At 38.5% G+C, this 21,488-nt stretch overlaps 3 protein-coding genes across 4 annotated transcripts in view; 2 read left to right on the top strand and 1 right to left on the bottom strand.

Annotated features, from left to right (window-relative positions):
- The window catches only part of TTC13 (tetratricopeptide repeat domain 13), a 38,788-nt gene extending 21,729 nt beyond the window's left edge, over window positions 1-17,059 (top strand). The window contains exons 15-23 of one of the 2 annotated variants that reach the window (XM_066315766.1): window positions 225-317; window positions 4,844-4,927; window positions 6,378-6,462; window positions 8,800-8,906; window positions 10,239-10,374; window positions 11,030-11,109; window positions 12,243-12,321; window positions 13,859-13,938; window positions 16,897-17,059. In XM_066315766.1, the coding sequence (XP_066171863.1) occupies window positions 225-317; window positions 4,844-4,927; window positions 6,378-6,462; window positions 8,800-8,906; window positions 10,239-10,374; window positions 11,030-11,109; window positions 12,243-12,321; window positions 13,859-13,938; window positions 16,897-17,020 (868 nt within the window). In that variant the 3' untranslated portion in view covers window positions 17,021-17,059. Of the gene's footprint in view, window positions 1-224; window positions 318-4,843; window positions 4,928-6,377; window positions 6,463-8,796; window positions 8,907-10,238; window positions 10,375-11,029; window positions 11,110-12,242; window positions 12,322-13,858; window positions 13,939-16,896 lie in introns of both variants that reach the window. The other variant, XM_066315765.1, reaches the window with a different exon arrangement.
- LOC136359296 (uncharacterized) lies at window positions 7,640-19,805 on the bottom strand. Its single transcript, XM_066315783.1, is given in 5 exon segments — window positions 7,640-8,011; window positions 19,466-19,510; window positions 19,512-19,620; window positions 19,622-19,694; window positions 19,697-19,805. Coding segments are annotated over 5 exon segments (498 nt in total). The 3' UTR covers window positions 7,640-7,849.
- The window catches only part of C3H1orf198 (chromosome 3 C1orf198 homolog), a 22,128-nt gene continuing 20,434 nt past the window's right edge, over window positions 19,795-21,488 (top strand). Inside the window, exon 1 of the mRNA XM_066315781.1 lies at window positions 19,795-20,142. Within this exon, the coding sequence (XP_066171878.1) occupies window positions 19,795-20,142 (348 nt within the window). The remainder of the gene's footprint in view (window positions 20,143-21,488) is intronic.

Below are 21,488 nucleotides of genomic sequence, written 5' to 3'. Positions count from 1 at the left end.
TGCAGCTAAGGCAAATATAAACTTAATAGTTTCAACTCCAGAGACATCAAGTGTTTGAGTTGTGTGGTTTTTATAAGAAAAAACCCTGTTTCAGGAAAAGTTCTTGTCCGTAATCTCTGAATTCTAGTTTTTGCCTAAAATTGTTCTGTTGGTGAATAAAGCTCTATTAGAAATATTACATGGATTGAAGTGTGTGCCAGTGTTGATATCTTTTGTCTTTGTAGGATAGCTGACCCTGACCAGCCCGTGCTTTGGTTGGACCAAATGCCTGCCCGGAGCCTCAGCAGAGGTTTCAATAATCACATTAACTTAATCAGGTATGAGAGTTTTTCCCATCAGCATTCCCACACATACACCAAGAGATTGTACTAGAAATTACCAGCTCTTTGTGAAACAGCATTTTGCGGCACTGAATGTATATGTGCTTATTGTTTTACTTTAATATTTATTTATTTTCAGTTTTCTGATGGAGCATTTGGGATTTTTGCACAATTTTCCCTTATGACATCTCTTTTTTCCTGAATTTCAGTTGTACAACTGAGTTATAGCAGTATCTTAACAAGGATCCAGAATATGTGTATTTTCACATACTGTTTTTGTTTCTCAAATAACCTTAAATGTAAAAATTTTATAAGTTCATTATAGTTGTACTTTTTACCAGTGCTGCCTCTCGAAGGCAGTGGCATCAGTATTGAAATAATGCTGTTCTATTAGCTTTAATACCAATTTATAGTGAAGGGGAAAAACATAGTTCTCATAGTTACTTTCAAAGCGAGCTAGGGTAAAACAAAAACGGCAAAATAAGTAACCTGTGAAAGGTAACAGTTGCACTTGCAAATAAAGGTAAAATTTAAAAGATTCAACCACTGTTGTACGTTCCATCTTCTCCCATGCTGCAAAACTATTTGTAGTCATGACAGTGCTACCTCCCTTGAAGTGGTACAAGTGTGATAGACTCAATGTGGCAACATCACTGTCAATCACAGGAGCAGAGTGTGTTTGTGTAAGTAAATATGTAGCCAGGTTTCATCTTATTCCACCCCCTCATGGGAAACACTAAATCTTTGATCTCTCGTTCTGCTTTTATGTATGTCTATCTCTTTATTCTTTTAGAAGCTGTACTGAAAAAGGAGAATAAGGGAAGCAAAGCCTTCTCAAGAGTTATTTCAGGCAGAGAAAAGTAGTGATGTTCTGATGTTCACATGCAGAGGCTTATGAGGATTTGTCCTCACTCTTCTTTTCAGTCTGTGGAATGGACTCTAGCAGCCTAGGGTCATCTACTTTATGGAGTGGTTAATGCAGCATTAAACTGCAGTGCAGATTATTTACTTTGCAAGATGTGCTGCTTTTTGAACAGTCTTGTGCTCAGGTTTCTGTCTTCACTCAAGACAAGTGTTACATTTGGGCTCCAGGCTGTTTCCATCTTTGCTGTTGCTGCATTTCTCTCTTGCGGTACGTACAGTGCAACAGAAACCACAGTCATCTGTACTTGGATACAAAGGTGCATTCCATACGTCACCTGTTTCTTCATGGTTTTATTTCTAAATGGGAGAGTAAAAGCCTGGCTTCTAGGTGATCTGTGTTGGCAGAAAGGCATACATGTAACAACACCTAATTAACAACACCTAACGTCCTGAAACTAACACTGAATGTTCCATCTGTGGAAATATGTCCTTGTACAGAATCTCTATGTCAGGAACTCTTGTTTTGCAGTGGCCAAAGTACTTTACTTGTTTTCCTTCCATTAGGGAATGCTGGCCAAACAGACCATGTTCTGTTACAGCTGTTTTGGTTTTATAGAAGTCTGAAAAAAGCTTCATGAACATTCAGAATTGTAGGCCCACAGTGAATCTAATTCTAACCTTTTCGGTTTGGCTCAGCTGTGGCTTTTGGGGATCTCATCAACATTTTGGTTGTGCTTATTTGATAGCTAAATAATGGTTCTCTGAAAAATACTAGTTTGGTGACTTTTTTTAAGAAACAATAGATTTAAAGCAGCCTAAATACCACTACTGTTACTAGACAGACACGAAAAAACTACACTCACCCATCAGGTTGTGCAATGAGAAAGAAGAAGAAAGTTTATTTTTGGGATCTCGACTTTTTATAGTCTTTGGAATTTGATCAGGGATTGGGAGACAAGGTTAACACCTCTCTGACTCTGCTGGTCAACCTAGAAGTTCATCAATTTGTCCTTCTCCCTGGAAAAGAATGTATTATTTACAAAACATCACTCTTTATCTTTATCTTACAATGCGTGAGAAACTCCAGTACAGAAGTGTAAAACATCAGAAGGCTGAAAAATCAGGTCGACACACTACCTTAGGAGTTGCTCATGCTTTAGTACTGGATGGTGATTGCATTCATTTTGACTCTGAAAACCTGCTCTGGTTTGGTCATTCTCCAGCCTTAAGTAATAGCCACTTTCTTTGATCAGCTTTCTGTTGTGATTTGTTTCTACTTTTGGCTCCTTCCTGATTATTTCACTTGATGTGAGGGATAAAATAAATAAACATAGCAAGTGGTAATGATTCTTTTTGAAAATTTAGTTTTGAAGCATGTTCTAGTTCACTATGATTTCTAAATGACAATTTCTTCTTAAAGAATTATGCAGATTTGTATAATTTCCTTTTTTACGTTACTCAGCTTGTAAAAGGACTGCTGCTTGAAGACACTAATAGGGCACAGAGTGAATACCCTTCTCTTGATAACTGAGATGGCCTTATGGTCTTTTGACTGTCCTTCAGGAAGATATACTTTGTTTTATAGTTAGGTTATGGTTTGGAAGTTTGTTTTATAGTTAGGTTATGGTTTGAAAGTTACTCTCATACTCATATGACTAAGGCTGAATTCTTTCTATAATAGCATGGCTACCTGATAGCCAGGTGTTAACAGTAGATTTAGGCTGACAAATAGCAGTTCGCATGGTTATTTTCTGTATTAAGATAAAAACTGTTTAGTCAAACAAGAAGTGTAGCAACAGCAGTTGAGTGTTCTAGCATTTGTAAAAGTTCTAGTCATGCTGAGCTCAAGCTGTCTCTAGGTTTTATCTCATCTAAATTGTACACTAGGAATTTCTGTGTGCAGAAATGCTTGGATTACTTGTCTGTTAGGACAACCTTTTTCTTTACTTTAGATTTTCCCACTGGAAGTCCAGTATTGTTCATTAATTCCTGAATAAGTCTTGTCATGGAGGCACGAGCATTCAGTGTCTGCTGAATTATTTTTTTTTTTCTTTCCCAGAATGCCAAAATGTTTGGAGTGTGTCAGAAAATAAAAATCTTTTTTTGTTTGTTTTGTGTCAATTTGGGGACTCTTTTTCAAAGATGCATAAGAAACATCTTGTACTTCACAGTTTTTGATAGGCTTTCAGATCTTAATGTTCTCAAGAAGCAGGTGTGTCAGCTGTTTCTTTGTTGCTCTGTAGACAAGGGTGAATTTGGCTTATTTCCTTGGTTTAAATGATCAAAGCTAGTAAGTTTGATTTAAAGTACAGAAAATGTCTTGGAAAGCTTTAGTTTTCATAGACAAAGCAAGGATTTGTGATCAGCTAAACATTAATGATATGCTTAATGTTCTTATTAAAAAAAATACACTCTGAAACACTGCAACTTTTGAGCTCTTGGTGGTAGTGTTTACTAAACAAGAAGAAAGAGTGGGAATAAACACAAATCACTTTTGACCGCCCACCAAAAGTCTAGATGGTGTTATAGAATGGTAGGCCTGCTTTGGGTGTATTTTCCAAGATGACACTAAAGGAGAACCCACTTCCTTATACTGACATGCTACTGCCTGTTGTACAGATATTTTTTTAATACAGATGGAAAATGATGGGACGTACAACAAGGGCAAATTATGTATATTAGATTTGTTTTCATCCTTCCGCTTTCCCTGCCTCCCTTTCCTGTGTGCGGATGTGTATATGTGTTCTAGTTCTGTTCAGCTTTTGAGGACTGATTCTGCTGGTTTTCTGAGACTAGGCCTCCTCAGATGAGAGACTGTCAAGTGAGACATTAGACAGGTAGTTGAGCTGCCAGAAATCTCTTAAAGTGGAAGGAGAAAGTTAAGTGTACCCAGCTTCCTGTGATTGACAGTGGTTTTGCTTCCTCAGAGAGCGATAACGCTTGCTTTATAAAATCTTGTTTTGTAGACTGGGAGAAGAGGAAGGACTCCTACAAATGCAGTAATGGTATGTAATTTCTCCTCTCAGAGTGATTAAAATCCTAGCAGGTCGTTACCTTTTAATATTGTTTATTTTTTTTTTATATAGTAGTCCAAGGGAAAAAGCAACACCTTTTTAATGTTTTTGTTTTTCAGTTACTACTTGTAGATGTTGGGATTACAAGCAAAATTACTTCAATGTAGTGGGAGATAGGTGAATAAAGAAAAATAAATATGGACGGTCAGAGCACATCAACATGTGTATTGCCAGATATGTAAACTGGAGAGTGTTGGTTCCCTAGATGGCAAATTGAGAATTTTTTTCTAGTTGTGTTGTATCTGTGAGTCTAGGGAAGATTATATCTTGTACAAATTGATAATTATCATATAGATAAGATTGGCTGTCATTAGGCACACTAAAAATGGGGACATATGCATGGAAAGTAGTTTTTCAGAGAACAGCAGTTATAATGATACACAGTTTGAGCAAGTTCACTATGTAATCTGTGTTTAAAATGGGGGATTGGCAATTCACCACATAGATAAACCCTAAGCGGTTCATTCCTTTAATTTACAAAGCAACTGTGAATAAAAGTGTCTCAAATACTAATGAGTAATATTTATGTCCTGAAATGTTGGGTTGCAAAACAAGACTTCAAAAAACCCTTTCTTTTCTTTGTAGGGGACAGGTCATTAACATGCGGTACCTGGAATACTTTGAGAAAATTCTTCATTTTATCAAAGACAGGATCCTTGTTTATCATGGGTAAATTACAACTTTTCCTCCCCCTCCTTTGTTCACCTGGTAATAGTGATCTGAAATTTACATAATATTCATTTCACAAACTCTGGAAGATTTTTTTCTTAGTTTAGCAAGTTCTGGTTTCCTTAGTATATGTAATTGTTTTGATTCCAATTTGAAAGGGAAAATTGTATTCATTGGCATATAAAGAAACTTAAACTACACAGGAAGAAAACCTGTGAATTACAGTGTACCTAAAAACTCATAACTGTTTTGAATTTGTAGCTATGGTTATGTCATGATTGGATCTCCATTCTTTCTAAGCATATGATTTATTAAAGATGTTGGGTTTCCTCCTGGTAGAATCAAGTACAGTTATTCTAAGTATTGAGCTTAATTTATTAAGAGAGGAAAGAAAGAGAAAAGATATAGAAGGTAATTTTCATTGAAACAGGTGTTTGACAAGTAGTTTTAAATGAGCAGAGAATCTTTATTATCTGTTACACAGATGGGTTGTAGATGCTGAAGGAACTGAAGAGAGTTGTAGGCTTTTGAATGAAATAATATGACTAAAGGTAATAAGAAAATGGATGTTGGCATCTATACTGAATATTGTGGCTCAGTATTCTGATAACATAAAAAACTAAAAACCTCTTTTAGCTTTAAACTCTCTAATTTTCCTTTGACCTGATAACTTTTCTTAAATACTGAATTCTGATTTTCAATCTCATTATGCTACTTAAATATCAAAAAATGAAAGCACAGAAATCCCTTATAATAGTTGAGAATGTTCAAGTTTTAGAAACTTATGATAGTTGCTGAAAATACATAAGTTCTTTAGTTACTGGCAGTATGTCCTCTGTTGCTAGGAAGTTTGTTCAGAGTAAGCCCAGTAGCATTTGACCTTAAACCAGACCAACTTGTGGTGTGATCTCTAAAATAATTCTGTTCTTAAAATCTGGTATAGTGTAATTAATAATTATTAGAGCAGCAATTCAGCAGGTTTCTTCATGATCCAGCTGTGTCTGCATCTGAAGTATTTACTTGCCTTTGAGGCTACACAGGTGTGTATATTTTGTGAAGAATATTTCTAATTTTAACTCTCTTCTACTTCAATCTTTCCTTACCTAGAACCCCCTGCCCACACACTCTCATGCAAACACTGATGCTTTAGAGTGGCCAATAGCAAGAGTCAGATAGAGTAATTGAGTAGAGCAAGATAAATCTGATTACTGAAATTGAGGTTTGAAGCTGGAAAAAATAAGCTGAGCTGATGTAGGAGAAAATTGCTTTTTGAAGTAGGAGAACATGTGGACAAGGAGAGCAAGTATAAAGGAACTCATTTTCAGAAAATAAATAATTACCTTTCAATAAATAACTTGCTTCACTATGGCTGATTAGGTTAAAGGTATGTGAACTTCCAGAAATGCTACATGTGTGCAACTGTTGTATTTAATATTTAATTTTTTTCCAGTGCTAATAATCCAAAAGGACTGCTAGAGGTTCGAGAAGCTTTGGAAAAGGTACATAAAGTAGAAGATCTTCTTCCCATAATGAAGGTAAATTACAGAAAAACTTTAATATATGGTAAAAATCATAAAATGCGTTCTGGGAGATATTCAATTCAACAAAATAAAACCGTAGTATATAAACTTAAAATGTGTGACTGGGAATAGTAGCTCAGGCTACTCCAGATCTATATGTATAGGGTTGGACCTTCTCTTTGATATGTGCGAATGGTGATATATATTTGAAATCCCTGGCCTGTGAACTGGTAATGAAAGTATGGGAACCCAAAATGTTAGATGTAATTCTTTGAAGCCACCCTTCTCATCCGAGAGGGTTTGTGATCAGATCTGCCGTAGTGGGCTCATTCTGTGCCTGTACAATAGGAAGGAGAAAAATTGATTGATATTCCTGGAAGATTAGGAGTATGGAAGCTCTTTATATTTTTAGGTTCACTGTTGCAGGTCAGTATGTGGTGGGGCTGGCACAGGAAGGTGGAGGAATAGTTGCCCTTTGTGACTGATAGAAAAAATGAAATTTTGGATAACATTTTGGAGCTTAAGAAGATGAGGCAAAAAAGGAGTGGGAAACTTGCAGGTTTTCTTCCTGCTGGTGGTGGTCTTTGTAGAAAGGCTTTGGATATATGACCTGCAAAATGATTTATAGTCTTATCTTAATTTCAGTAGTAAGGCTGGAGCTGCATTTAAATAAAAGTTGTTTGTTCCCCTTTCCCCCCCATTCCCCCAAATTAATCTGGGGTGAGCAGTGTGGAAGTATTCGGGGTTGGAAAAACAAAGTTACAAAAGTATGCCTTTTTTAAAAGATTGCACAGGATTTTAATCAGAGCAGAATGAAACTTGGGAAGAAACAGTTATGCTAAATAAAGACAAATCCATTACTTTCTTATCTTGTGTGTCCAGACTGGAATTTTGTATCCAAGCAAAGCAGCTGGGTTGCCACAGAACAGAGATCTCTGGAGCTGGCTTGCTGCTACTCCTGACAGGCTGCCTGGGTTTGGATGTGTTCTTGGTACTGGTGCTCACTCATGCACTACAATTATCTTTGCAGGAGCTACGTGGCTTAAGCACTACATTTTTCTATGGGTTTTTATAATTTATTGTGAATATATATTCTTTGAAGGCACCCTAATTTCAGGTGCTCTTTTGATATTACTGTCTTGTTCTTGGCTTTGAAAGATGAAGCCAAGTGGATGCCAACTGAACCTAATCAAAAGCTTTTGCTAAAGATGTAGTAGATATTTGGGTGGATGGGCAATTAAGTCTTTCCTACTGGCACACAAATGTGCAAGTAGGCCCCTGTAGAGGTTCTAATGTGGTTACTTGTAAACTGTAGGGCAGAAAAAATGCTACTAGTGGAGTTAAAATACAGGTCACTCCAAGAGAATAATGAAAATATATAAACACAGTGGAGTGCACATTATTATTTCAAAGTAAATGTCTCAGCTGGCAGCAAATATTCTTCCCACTTTCCATACTCGTACATTTTGGTCTGGTTTGAGTCTCCTGCATCCCCCTCCAGACTTATCAATGTGGAATGCTGTCTCACTAGAGGCTTTTTGTTCCTTTAAAATAGATGCAGATTCTCTTGAAATGAAACACTCTGGATCATAGGGTTTGGGTTAATACAAATAACTGCCTGAGTAAACATTAGTGTATACTAGTCATTATTAGTGCCTATGTAAAATAATTGTCTTTCTAATCATGATGTAATTGGGTTATTTGGGTAGCTGACAAATGCTGTATGGGGAAACCTGGGCTTTTGGCTAAAATGTGGTTCTGCCTGGTTTAGAGTCTGGCTACATATTATCTACATATTATCTTAGATACATATACATATAATATTAGATAATATAGCTCTGTAAAATTCTTAAACCTAGAGATATTTTCCTTCCCATGAGGATAAACATCAATTGAAACTGGTTCACAGTTAAGAAACTGTTGCTTTGAGTTGTATTCTGGAATTCACACTTGGACTAATAGAGCTACTTCTTAATGTAAACATAAAATGTGGTCTCAAATTCCTGCTTTTCCATTTACATCATTGCATCAAAAGGTTACCATCAATATGCAACTTGAGGAGGAATCTGTACAACTTAAACAGCTTTGTACAGCTTTTCATAAGCAGCACATTTTATTTGCTATTTAGTTATAAAGTTGAATGCCACTATGCCTCATTCAGTATTTATGGTTTCCATTAAGAAGGAAATGAAGGATGAATGCAGTAGTGGCACTAAAAGTAACTTTGTTCTGTTCTCTAAGATTGTCCATGTTCAGTTCTACTCCTAATATTGTATGTGCTTCAAAGCAATAGGTAGGCAGTCACTGCCTCTGCTTCCTCTAATACTACTTTTTTTTTTCTTTTGAAAGCAGTTTAACAGTAAAACCAGAGATGGGTTCACTGTGAACACAAAAGTTCCCAGCCTGAAGGATCAAGGGAAAGAATATGATGGATTCACAATTACGATAACAGGAGATAAGTACGTTCACTGTTTTCAGGGGTCAGGGTACATTAGTGATGAACTATGAGCAACTAATTGTCTGAAATGCCATTTCTGCTCACAAAGTGGGTTTTGTTTTTCACTAGTGGCATTTTTGTAAATAACTAAAGTTTATTCATTTGAGGACTCGATTCCTGTCGTGTTTTTAACAAAAAGGGAATATGGATAACACTGATGGAAATGAGTTGATTCTCCAACATATATCACAAAAATGAAAAAAGACTTTGTTTCTCAGCTTAGATTTTAAAATGCCTAAAGGGGAAAAATATCAAATACCTCAATCTTTATACATATCAAAATACATTTCTTCTTGTGAGACCTTGTCTTTAGTGTTGACTTAGAAGCCCTGAATGGAATGGAAATTTCTGTGATCTAAGAATAGAAGACACTCTCTATTTAAGATTTAGGCCTTTTTTATGTTTGAGATGTTTGCAGACCTTCTATCTGCAAGTAAAAATTTAAATAGTACCTGAATGTATGAGAATACAATCAGAAGGTCACTCTCTTGATGAGATAGTAAATGTCTCACTTTTTTCATTCTGATTCTTTGTCTTTTGAAAAATGAGCAAGTCTGAAGCTCAGAAGTGCTGTCATACTATTAAATCAAAACCTTAAAATTAAACTTAAAATTCTGTGCATTGGGATTTTTTCCCAGAATTTGTGTACTTTCAGTGAGTGGCATGGAATCCAAACTTCCCTGTAAAATGTTAATGTATCTCTTGGTTTTTTATTTTACATTCTAAAATACAGGCTTATATATGGTGAAAGGGCATTAAATACATAGCCTCACTATTTTGAGGAAAACGTTTTGATGTCAATAAATAGTGTAACTTTGTTCTGGACAAACTTTGTTTAGTATCATTCAGTCTGTTTTGATCCATAGTTTGTAACTGCTTTAGAAATGAAGAAAGCTACATTGCTTTCTGTACAAAGATCCTAAGTCTGTCAAGGTACTTTAAAATTTCATATTTCTTATTTTTTACCCACAATTTAAGTGAAACACTACTGCTTGTCAGGTATTCTTCAATGGAAATACTTAATCTGTGATTAGGTGGCAGTCTTTATATATTCTTTCAAACTTAAAACGTGATGTAGCATTTTTAATTCAGTGATTTTTTGGGTTTTTTTAAATTTTTTTAAATGGGAAGTAATGCATATAATCTTCTGCATAAGGAAGATGACAGGAAAAAGGTGATGTGTAACTGTAGTAGATTTGTAATTTACCCTGGATATGCATCAAGTTCTGTTCAAAAAATGTCTTACCTCCTTTTCTTTTTCCTTACCTCATTTTCTTTTTCATCTGCTTAACAGAGTTGGGAACATACTATTTTCAGTAGAAACTCAGACGACAGAAGAGAGAACACAGCTGTATCATGCAGAAATAGATGCACTATATAAGGATCTAACAGCTAAAGGAAAAATTCTAATTCTGTCTGCAGAGCTGGGGGTAAGGCTGTTCAAGGAATTATTAATTCCTTGAAAAAGCCTTTTATGTTTTTATCCTCTTTGTTTAATAGTCCTTGTTCTAATACTTTTTGACAGAGTTTTTAGGTAATAAAGTTACTTAAACCAAATTATGACAAACACCGTAAGAAGTTGCTATAATTCTGATACTTTAAAATTTGCCGTGCTTTGCCTACAGTACTAGAGAGCGTTCAGGCAAGGTCTCAATGTCACAGTGTGTTCTGGTTTGTTCTTATTTTTGTCATGGGCCTGAGTTCACCTTTGTTATCATCTCTGTAAGGCTGTTTAGGATTTGGCTTATGATGGTTACATATAAGATGAGTAACATGAGTTCGTGAGAAGCACTAGAATTGTGTTTGTGTTGGTTTGATGTGCTAGGACAATCTGACTGCTTTTGAGCTTGTGCTTTTTCATCCTTTAATAGCTGTGTAGGTAAACTGTTTCACATAAATGTTAAAGATAAAAAAATGTAGTTTATCAGAAGTCAATCAGACTTCAAATTCACAGTTTGACATTTCACATTTGAAATGGTTCTTAAAAAATAATTGTGGTAACATAAGACTTTTCAATGTGTACCTTTATAAGGTATTACCTGGCTATTAAATTATCTTTAATTCATACTTTTTATTTTCTCTTAGGAAGTAGATGCTGTTTGCAACTTGATCCTGTCACTAGTTTATTACTTCTATAATTTAATGCCACTTTCAAGAGGATCTAGGTTAGTGTTGGTATTCATCATGTCTGTTACCTTGAATGCCTGCTGTGCAATGTCCATGTCTTGCGGTATCTTAATGTATTTTTTAATATTAATATTATTTTTTAACAGAGATGTGTGCCCTGCACAGCCTCCTTTTGTGTTGCTGTGACAATGGGAACTGACTTGGTACTGTTTTAAAAGCTAGTTTGTAATTGCTAATGGTAGCTATTCATAGCTGCTTGTATATTTAAAGTGATGAATAGTCTGTATTTGTAGACATCAGCTCACACATTCAGAAGTGTCATTTTTAAATTGTAATGTTTGGCTTTCTAATCCATATTGTCTTACACCACTGTAATTTCACTTAGGAAGTTTTTCTGAAATGTGTGTTTAGGATGAAATATACTTTGGCATAACTTATTTTAATGAAATACACTAAAATAATATTTTAGCATATTGTTGCAACTGTTAGGGTCACCAAATGAAACTTAGGATTAAGTTCCATATGTCACAGAATTCTTCAACTGGAATTATAGTTTAATGCAAACCTGCTTACATCTAAGACTATTCTGAATCTCTGTTCCATAAAGCACTTAGACACTTAATGTCTTTAATCATACTCCTAGATACAGTTCAGCATGAAAAAAAACAACCCTGAGATTTTGGGGTTTTACAATCAGTTTTTGCATTTATCTTATAGAATGTAAAAATTGATGAATTCAGAAATTCTGAGATTCACAGTTTAAGAAAATAATTAAGTTAAAAATTAAGTAACTGAACATTTTTACTGTGCCTCTAGCTCTATTGCAGTAGAGTTCATATACTCATTTTGCCTACAGCTGATCTTCATGGGAACAGGAGTCTGCTCTGTTTTCAGCCCTATAGAGTCTTAAGAACTCCAAAGTCTGAAAATATAGTTCTGACTAATGTAGAAACAGTAGTGAAATTCCATAGGTTCATAACTTCATTCTAGTGATGTTGGATAGTTACAGTGATTTCACTTTTTAAGTGTTTTATGCCTGTTTTTTTTCTTCTAAAATAACTAGCACAGTAATATTTACTAGCCTTCTATGAAACAATACTATGTTCCATTTCTTTTGTAGTCTAAAATAGCATTATGGAAAGACTTACTACTTTTAATTTTATTCTTATAGTGTGATAGCTTATTCAGTGATCATGGGAGCACTAATGGCAAGTGGAAAAGAAGTATCGGGAAAAATCCCTAAAGGAAAGGCAAGTATCAAAATATCAAAGTACATTAGCTCAGTCTTGATGGAGGAAGTAATACTTGTAAATGTGGGGAAAGAACTGTAAGAATTAACAGAATTTTCATGCTTATTTGCTGGAGATGGGTCAGCTGCATGCTATGATGTCTTGCAACCTGAGAGAGTGTTGAAAATTCCATTGCTATTCTGACTGCTGGTGAATTTGGAGATGGTATGTGCAGTAGTTTGGATTAGTCAAATTTAGCAGTTTGGTCCTACAGGAATTACAATCTGTTACTGAAGCATTTCCAGTGTGCTGAGCTTGCTTTGTGAAGGGTTCTGAGAACACTGGGGCAGAATTAGCGACTCTTCTGGTGCACAGCAGAAATTTTCTGTCTGTACTCTCAGTGTATTGTAGAGCTTTTAGGGCTTGGTTAGTAGAAACGGATTTACAGCTTCTTTTGATTTCTCCTCCCCTCTGTATTTTGCTGAAGTTAAACTAAGTCCTAGTTTTTAAGTGACTACATTTGAATATTATACCTCCTTGCTCAATAAAATATTTGAGTATTATACCACTTTGTTTGATAAAGGATTTCCTTTTCTTTGACAGTTGGGGGTTGTTAGCTGTATTACGTTTTCTATATGAAAGGAGTCAGAACACCTCTGTCTCTTTAATGTATTGTCAAAAGAATCAGTAAAATTCCAGTGAGAATCCAAGTTGTTGAAGAAAATACCCTGCATGGATAACTGAAGAAAGGGTGATTTTCTCTTTTGTTCTAGAAAGGCCTGAAAACAATGTGCTCCTTTGAGTACAATGCACTCTAGTAGCTTTTAAGAGCATGCAGCATTTGCATAGCAGCAAGAAAGCTTCTTTTCAGTACAACCATTAAGCTGGTATCTTCTCCATTCTTTGGGAGTTCAAGCTAAGGTAAAACACTTCTGTGGGGTTTCTTAAGTATTTTTTTAGAACTTGATGGAGAAGTATTTTGCTAACTGATTATATGCAGGCAAGCAGAGTTTTAGGATTACTACTAAGCAGGATTTCTGACTTACCAGAATATTTGGGACATCTTTATATTTGTGGGTTTTTTCCTGAAGCAGAGTGCCTGAATACAAATAAACCTGTTTTGTAGAAAAGCTTTCATGACATGGAAGAAATTGTTGAATGAACCTGGAGTTTGTTTTTTGCTGGAGTTGTTAGAAGGGCTAAGCTGGTCCCAGACTTAAGACAACATGCATTTTCAGGCTGGTCTGAAGTCAGAGGTGCACAGTAGCCAAGAGTCCTGTTGTTGCCTGAGTCATTCAGTAGCCATGGCCAGTGTAACTTCCAGAATTGGTTGTGTTGGGGTGTGCAAACCCCAAGAGAATTTTAGTGCCTGGCTTGAATGCTGACTTCAAACAGATGGTGAGAGACAAAGTAGTCAGGGCACAGACTGCTTTGTAAGCTTACTCCTGTCTTACCAAGAACATAGGTAGCAAAGCCCTCAAAGCATTTCCTGAAGTTGAGAAATTAAAAATTCTGTAATATTAAGAATATTTTTTCTTTTGTTTTCTTGCATTTTCAGCTGGTTGATTTTGAGGCCATGACAGCACCAGGGTCTGAAGCTTTTAGCAAAATAGCAAGGAGCTGGATGAATCTAAAAAGGTAAATCCTTTAGTTCAGATGGGGAATGGGGAAATAAAATGTGAAAGACTATATGTAAAATTCAAACCTACACTTAGAAATTATGACTTTAGTAAAGGATTCAGTGTATTTTTTAACACTGTTTAGGAATTGATAAGACAAGATTTGCATTTACACACACAGTAGTATATTTCTAGTCTCACAGAGTAGTTAGTGGTCTAGACATACAGTTATGTGATTATTATTCCTTGAGGAAATTATTTGGATTAATGTCTTCTTCATTTTATCCAGTGGGTCAAATTTGTCTTTTTATATTATGGCTTATTAGTAAATGTGGCAACAAGTAAACAAAGCAAGGGGAAAGTTTGATCCTTTTTTAAAATTCCTACAGGTTTCTTCAAACTATTTATCCAAAATAATTTGCTTATCCTTTAGTTCTATTTTGATTCAGAGAATAAGTTTTCAGAGTAGGTAAACATTTTGAGTATGGAGAATTACATTACTTAGCATAAGTGCATGACTTTTGTGCAATGCTTCAAATTTTTGATTTTCATGTGAATTTATAATTCTGCATACATTGACCAGGAATTATTATTATGGATCAAGTGCATTTGATTGGTCCCCTAGTTGTTATTCCCCATACAAAAATCTAAAAATTGGGCCAGACACACCACCAGTTCTAGTCAGGACCAAGACACTTAAAGGTTCTGAGAGAATTGGCCAAGGTCTTTATAGGGCCATCTATAATCTTGAAAACATGGTGCACATCAGAGGACATTCTTGGTTACTGCAGGAAAGGAAATCTTGAGTTCCTCTTCAGGAAGGCCAAAAGGAAACCCAGAGAAACTGTAGGCTGGTCAGCCTCATTTTGGGAAAGTCATGAAGTGCGTCCTCTAGGAAAGCATTTCAGCTGATAAGAAGGAAGATGTCACAGAAAACAATCAGTGTGAGCTTCCCAAATGTTCTGTGACCCAATGATGGTTCTTTGTGATAAAAACCAACTTTTGGGGATGATGAGAGCAATCAACATTGTTTATTTTTACTTCATCAGGAGTCCCACAATATTCTCATATCAAGATAGCACATTGTGGTCTGGACAAAAGAACAACTAGATGGATTAAGATGATGTTTGGATAACCAGATTTAGGGGGTACTGAGCACTTTGGACCACACTTAAAATTCTGCATTCAGCTGCAGTAAAGACTATAATAAACCAGAACAGATTCAGTAGAGAGCCACCAATATGGCAAATGGTCTGGAGCACATGCCTTAACAGGAGAGAGCTGGGCTTGTTCAGACTAATGAAAAAGGCTAATAAGGTTCAAGGACATCTTTGTTAAACTTAGGCTACAATTCTATTTGTAAATGATTCAAATTCAGTATTCATTATGGAGTGACATTTTTAAACTACAGGTGTAGCAAGTTGTGGTTTCTATTAAAAAGTAGTCCACACAAATATTGAGACATGCTTGTCTTGGAAATAAAAAAATATTTATAGTTCCCACAATTTTTTTCTGTAATTCTCTCAATTATTTTCTTTATTAATCCTCTGTTAATGCTGGTTCTGGTTTTGTGGGCTTGTTGCTTTTTTTAAAAAAGACATATCTTTACCAAAGAGAAACTTCCTTCTTGGAAGTCAAGTCAACTTAAAACATTTCAGTGCTACCCCTGTGTTTCTGACTCCCTCATCAGTACTGTTGAAACTTATGGGACTCCATGTCAAACCAGATCAGGGAAGTCATTCATGTTAAAAATAACCTTGCCAAAACAATTTATTTTTATTCAAAACCATTTTGTAGTATAGTAGAACCTAGAGACTTGCTGAGTCAAATTAGAGATTGTAATAGGTGAGGAAAGAAGCCAGAGTGGAGAAAATGCTAAAGTTGACTTTGCTGAGAGGAAAATAAAATCTGAAGAACTGCAGCCCAAAGGACTTGATGTAATAATATAAAGGTAATTAGCCTGAGTGGCTAATTTGTCTGTGGTAGACAAATAATAGTGGATATGTTAAATAAGGCTGGAAGACTTAAAGCAATACTTTTTTTTTTCTTCAACTTTTGCTGCTTTTGAAGGCTCTTCTGTGTAGACATTGTTTTCATTCTGTATGTTGATGGAGTAGTCATGAAAAGCAAGAGCTGTTTGTGAACAGCGGATTTTGAGAATCATTGAATCATTATGGTTGGGAAAAAACTTTATGATCATCAAGTCCAACTTCTAACCCAGCACCACTGTGTTCACCACTAAACCATGTCCCCAAGTGCTGCATTTACACACTTTGGATGACTTATAGGGATGGTGATTGCACCATTTCCCTGGGCAACTTATTCCAATGTCTTCACCCTTCCCATGAAGAAATATTTCCTAATATCCAATCTAAACCTTCCCTGGCACAACTTGAGCCAGTTTCCTCTGGTCTTATCCATTATTAACCTAAGAGAAGAGACCAACTTCCCCCTGGCTACACCTTCCTTTCAGGTCATTGTAGAGAGCAGTAAGGTCACTCCTGAGCCTCCTTTTCCCCAAGCTAAACAACCCCACCTCTCTCAACTGCTTCTCCTAAGACTTGTGCTCCAGACCCTTCACCAGCTCCATTGCCCTTCTCTGGACTCCCTCCAGCACCTCAGTGTTGTTTTTGCAGAGAGGTGTCTAAAACTGGATTTGAGGTGCGGCCTCACCAGTGCCGAGCACAGGGGGACAATCACTGCCCTGGTCCTGCTGGCCACACTATTGCTGACAGAGGCCAGGATGCCACTGGCCACCTTGGCCACACTGCTGGTTCATGTTCAGTTGCTCTCAACCAGCACCCACAGGTCCTTCTCTGCCCAGCAGTTTTCAGCCACACTGCCCCAAACCTGGACCTCTTGACACAGGTCTCAAATTTGTTGGACAAGGGGATGAAGAGAAGTCTTAAGGTGGTGTCTTAACTTGCAGGTAAATTATAAAACTCATCAAAAAATAACTTTTTTTTTTCTCTTTCAGTATTTCACCTTCTTACAAGAGCCTACCATCAGTATCAGAGACTTTTCCAACCCTGAGAACGATGATTGAAGTACTAAATACAGACTCATCTCATTGTCTAAAAAAAACAATAGTTGCTGTATAATTTATACAAATAAAAGGCCAAGAGATACCACTTCGTAAATTATTTTGAATGGCAAATTATTGTCAAAATTGTTTTTTGTTTTGTGTTTTTTTTAATAGAACAAACTTATTTGACTGTTTATCACCAGTAAAAGAAATCTTTCTGTGACCAGTAATATTAGAAAGGAAAAAAAGAAGTAGAACAGCTGATTTTCATATTAAGACACGGGCCAAACTGAAGAGCAGTAAGAAACTTGATCACAGTCATGAACTGAACATACTGCAGGTGAAAATTTATTAAAAGAAAAAGAAAAGCAATATTCATTGGAAATAACACTATACTACTTGTCATTTTCTTTTTCAAAGCCTCTGACTTTTGCACAGAAAACTTAGAGCTCTACTGTGTGTGAGTAACTGGAGAATTCCACAAGCATTTTATATAGTGCAGTCCAGTGAAGGAACAGATGTCAGCTTAATAGAATGGGATTCAGGGAAACATCATTTGGAAACAAAGCAAACTAATGATTTATTTGGAGCTGGGCTCTTAGTGAGTAAATGTCAGAAACACAACACTCACCCTTTCCAAGTACCCACTGATGGTGGTGGTTGGCAAAAGTTATTAATGGATTGACAGGATCAAAGTATATTATGAACACTAGCTGGTGTTCCTTGAGTTATTTTTGTTGGATGGACTTGGCAGCATTCTGGAAAGGCAGCTTTCCTTAACCAAACCACAATAAAGGCAAATTTGACCACCTGTTTAGTACTAATAGACATGAATTCTAAACTTTCTTGATCAGAATTTCTGTAAAGGGCAAAAGTAGGTATTTCTTTGCAAGTTAGGATAAAGGAGGCTTGTAAGTTTTCATTGAAAGAATTGGGATGCTGTCCATTTGTGACACAGGTATTCTCAACATTCTATTCTTGAGGACCTTCTTCTATGCCACTAGAAATAAGCATGATTTGCTTCTTCTGTTTAAAAGTCTAGAAGTTGTAGAAATCTCTACTACATTTCATTAAGGAAGAAAGGAATTGTTATTTTCCTGGGAAAACAGCAGCCTGGAAAATATGCCTAACTTTCTACCTTGATTGTGTTCTAATGTGATCATCTAAGCCTGTAAGTTTTGTTATGCCTTGTATTATTCATTGGGAAAGGGGAATTACAGTGGCACTGCACCAGACAATCTTGGGAACTATAAAAAGGAGGGGTTTTGTTTTGGGTATTACACCAGAGGGGAGTGGAGAAGGGGTGGTGCTGAAGAAAAAAACTGCCTGGGCAAACAAACCTTGTACTGTTGTCTGGGTTTCCTTGTCCTCATTTTTTACTCCTGTGACTGACTTCATCCGCAGCCCCTGGTGGCAGACAAAAGAGATGAATGAGAGATCACAGGTGGGTTCAGGGTAACGTGTATTGCACCTCTTATGAGTGTTGTGTGTGCCTGCAAACGTGTTTCAAAGGCTTCTTTCTCTGGGCGTGATGCAGATGACTAAGAAAGAAAGCGAGCTCAAGTCAAGTGCTCTCAAACAAGTTTAACAAACAAAACAGGATTATATAACTGGGCTGGTATGTGATGACTTAGGGAACTGTAATTACCTCCTAAGAACCAAGTATGTGGAGAAATCTAATTATCATTTTCCATCCTCTTCTGTGTCAGCTGGTCTAGCGATACCATTTGAACTCTTAAATGGGAACATTAATGTATTGGAGCCCCAGTCATTTATCTATTAAGAATGATACTGAAGAAAGCAGAATGAGGAAAAAAATGAGGCTAAGCAATGAAAAACCATTAATCTGAACTTCAGTATTTGTGCTACTTTGTAACGTATTTTGAAGATAATAAAAATACCCCTGTGACTACCTAGGCCAAAAGTCAAAATAGATTTAGTCTCACATAAATCGTCTGACATATTTGTCTATCTTAGGTTATCTTGGGTTTTTTTGGTGTTTTTGTTTGTTTGTTTTGGTGTGGGTTTTTTGGGTTCTGGTGGGGTTTTTTGTGGAAAGGAGCTATGCTTCTCCCACTCCACCCCAGGAGCCTGGTCATCTTTTGGGAGTGTGTGTGTGGGGACCTCAAAATAAGGACTTGTTACAGGAAATGAGCACTTGTACAGCAAAGGAAGAGACCAGAAAGCCTAATTCTTTCAGCCTTTAGGCATCTATTTGATCAATATAACCAATGCCTACTGCATAGACTTGTTACACTTAGGCTGCACCTTTATTATCAAATTAATACAGAGGCTTCAGACCATCTTGCACCTGAAGTGGTGGAGTTGGACAAAAATACCTGTGCCAGGCATCCTGTCTCTTGTGACAGCAGCTGCTGGACCTTCTACCGTGTTAAGAAAGACGTACGACTTATGTAGGAGTGAAAAAAGGCAGGTTCTTAGCGCGGTGCTCCTCTGCCAGCTGAGGCAAGTCCTTTCCTGGTGCTCCTGGCCGCGGCAGCGTGGGAATACTACAACTTACCTTCCTCGGGAAAGAAGGGGAAGGGCTGTGGGAGACGAGCGCTACGGCCAGGAGCACTTGAGGGCCGCGGGGCCCGCTCAGCCCCACGCCATCCACGGTACCGAGACTGAAGCAAGCCCGGGAGGCGGCGGCTCCCCGCGGGAGCGGCGGGCGGGGGCTGCCGCGGGCCGGGCGTGCGGGGGGCGGGCAGCGCGGGGAGGCGGCCGCCCGGCTTTATAGGGAGCGAGAGAGGCGGCGTCTGCGGGAGGGGGGCGGAGGAGGCGGTTCTCTTCCCGTTCCCATCCCCGATCCCGCCGTGCGAGTGCGGGGCTGGCGGCGGCGGGGTGGCCATGGCCTCCATGGCGGCGGCGATCGCCGCCTCCCGCACGGCGGTGATGAACGGGAACCGGCCGCTGGACGAGCGGGAGCGCAAGCGGTTCAGCTACTTCTCCTCGCTGAGCCCCATGGCCCGCAAGATCATGGCGGAGAAGGAGCGCATCCGCGAGCGCTACGGGCCCGAGTGGGAGCGGCTGCCGCCCCGCCAGCAGGACGAGATCATCGACAAGTGCCTGGTGGAGCCGCACGTCCAGGCCCGCTACGCCGCGCACCGCGGCGCCGCCCGCCCGCCCGCGCAGCCCGCCTCCTACCCCAGCCTGCGCCTCAACACCGGGCAGAAGGTGGTGCGCTTCGGAGACGAGGTACCGGGCAAGGCGGCGGAGGGGAAGGGGCGCCCGCGGGGGCCGGGCGGGAGCGGCGCTCCCCATCCCCGGCACCGCCGCACGGGCGGGGCGCGGCGGCCGCGACCTCCCCCGGGCTGCGGTGCCTCCGGCGCTGGGCTGCCCGGCACCGCGGGCGTTCCGCACCGGCGGCGGCGGGGCGAGTTGCCCCGGTGATGAGCTCGATTCCTTTATTTCCTTGCTCCCCGGCTGTGCGGGAGGGCGGGATGTTCCCCGCGCGAGAGGCACTGGGTCGCACCGTAAAAGCAGGGACGGCGCCAGCAGCGATAGCGCTGAAGAGGATTTTGCAGAAAGGAGACTTGGAGAAGAGGACGGTCTCAGTTCCCCCGACGCCTGGGGCATGACCGTGGCTGGCGCTGGACATAGTCCCTTGCTGAAAATGGGCTGTAGGGAATGTTTACACTGAATTAAATCTCTTCCTTTTCGTTTCTAGTTTTAGACACGGTTAAAAATACAACACTGAAAACATTCCAGCTCTTGGCATGTTTGACACCTTAAAATAATGCAGCCTGTTCTATGTCACATGCCAGGAAAAACAGGGGTGTGGAAAGATAGATGGCAAAAAGTATGGATTTTGAACCTTCTGAGAGCCATCTATCCAGCAGTGAAGCGTGGCAGCACTGGAAATGCACAGTAAAAGAGTACCCGGTCTGGAGCAGTGGGTCATGCTACCGAGTGTGAGCCCTTGAGGAGAAAGTGCTTGAAGAGACCTGACAGTACTCTTCAGATACCATGTCTCTTATTCAGTGTATTTATTAGCTTTGTTTTCTGTTCTTTTATATTTGTATTCTGTTTGTTTATTCTCACATGATTACAGAGCTGGTTTCTTTCACTGTCTCCATATAATAACTTTAAGTGACCTATTGTTAATTAAGTTATGTGGCTTCTACCAGAGGAAAAAAAAATCTGCTTCTGCATTTGTAATCATCAATCCAATCTAAAGAGAGCAGTGCTACTTTTAGCCTCCTCTCCAATATCCCTTGCAATGGGGTTTCTAAGAAGCATGTGGGGCACCCATGATCCTGGGTGTCATGGATCCTGACCGGCTTTGTGCCTGTGTTTCCCCTGTCAGGAAGGTGTGATGCTGTGCTGCACACACATTGTATCTAAAGCTAGAGAGCGCAGGATGTAGCTCAGTTTTGTCTAGGTCACGATACCCAAAATTCTAGATAAATATTTGATAGTAATGGCCAAAAAGAAGTGTAGAAGGACACAAAACAACACATTTGATTGTGCAAGCAACATTTGAAAAGAAAATTAAATCTGAAGTTAGCTGTGAAAGAATTTAAGGAGTGTGGAAAATAAAT

This window comes from Sylvia atricapilla, chromosome 3 (genome assembly GCF_009819655.1).
Source record: "Sylvia atricapilla isolate bSylAtr1 chromosome 3, bSylAtr1.pri, whole genome shotgun sequence".
Classification (NCBI taxonomy): Eukaryota; Metazoa; Chordata; class Aves; order Passeriformes; family Sylviidae; genus Sylvia; species Sylvia atricapilla.
The sequence above is the reverse complement of the archived record's forward strand: the minus strand, read 5'-3'. Positions and strand labels throughout refer to the sequence as shown.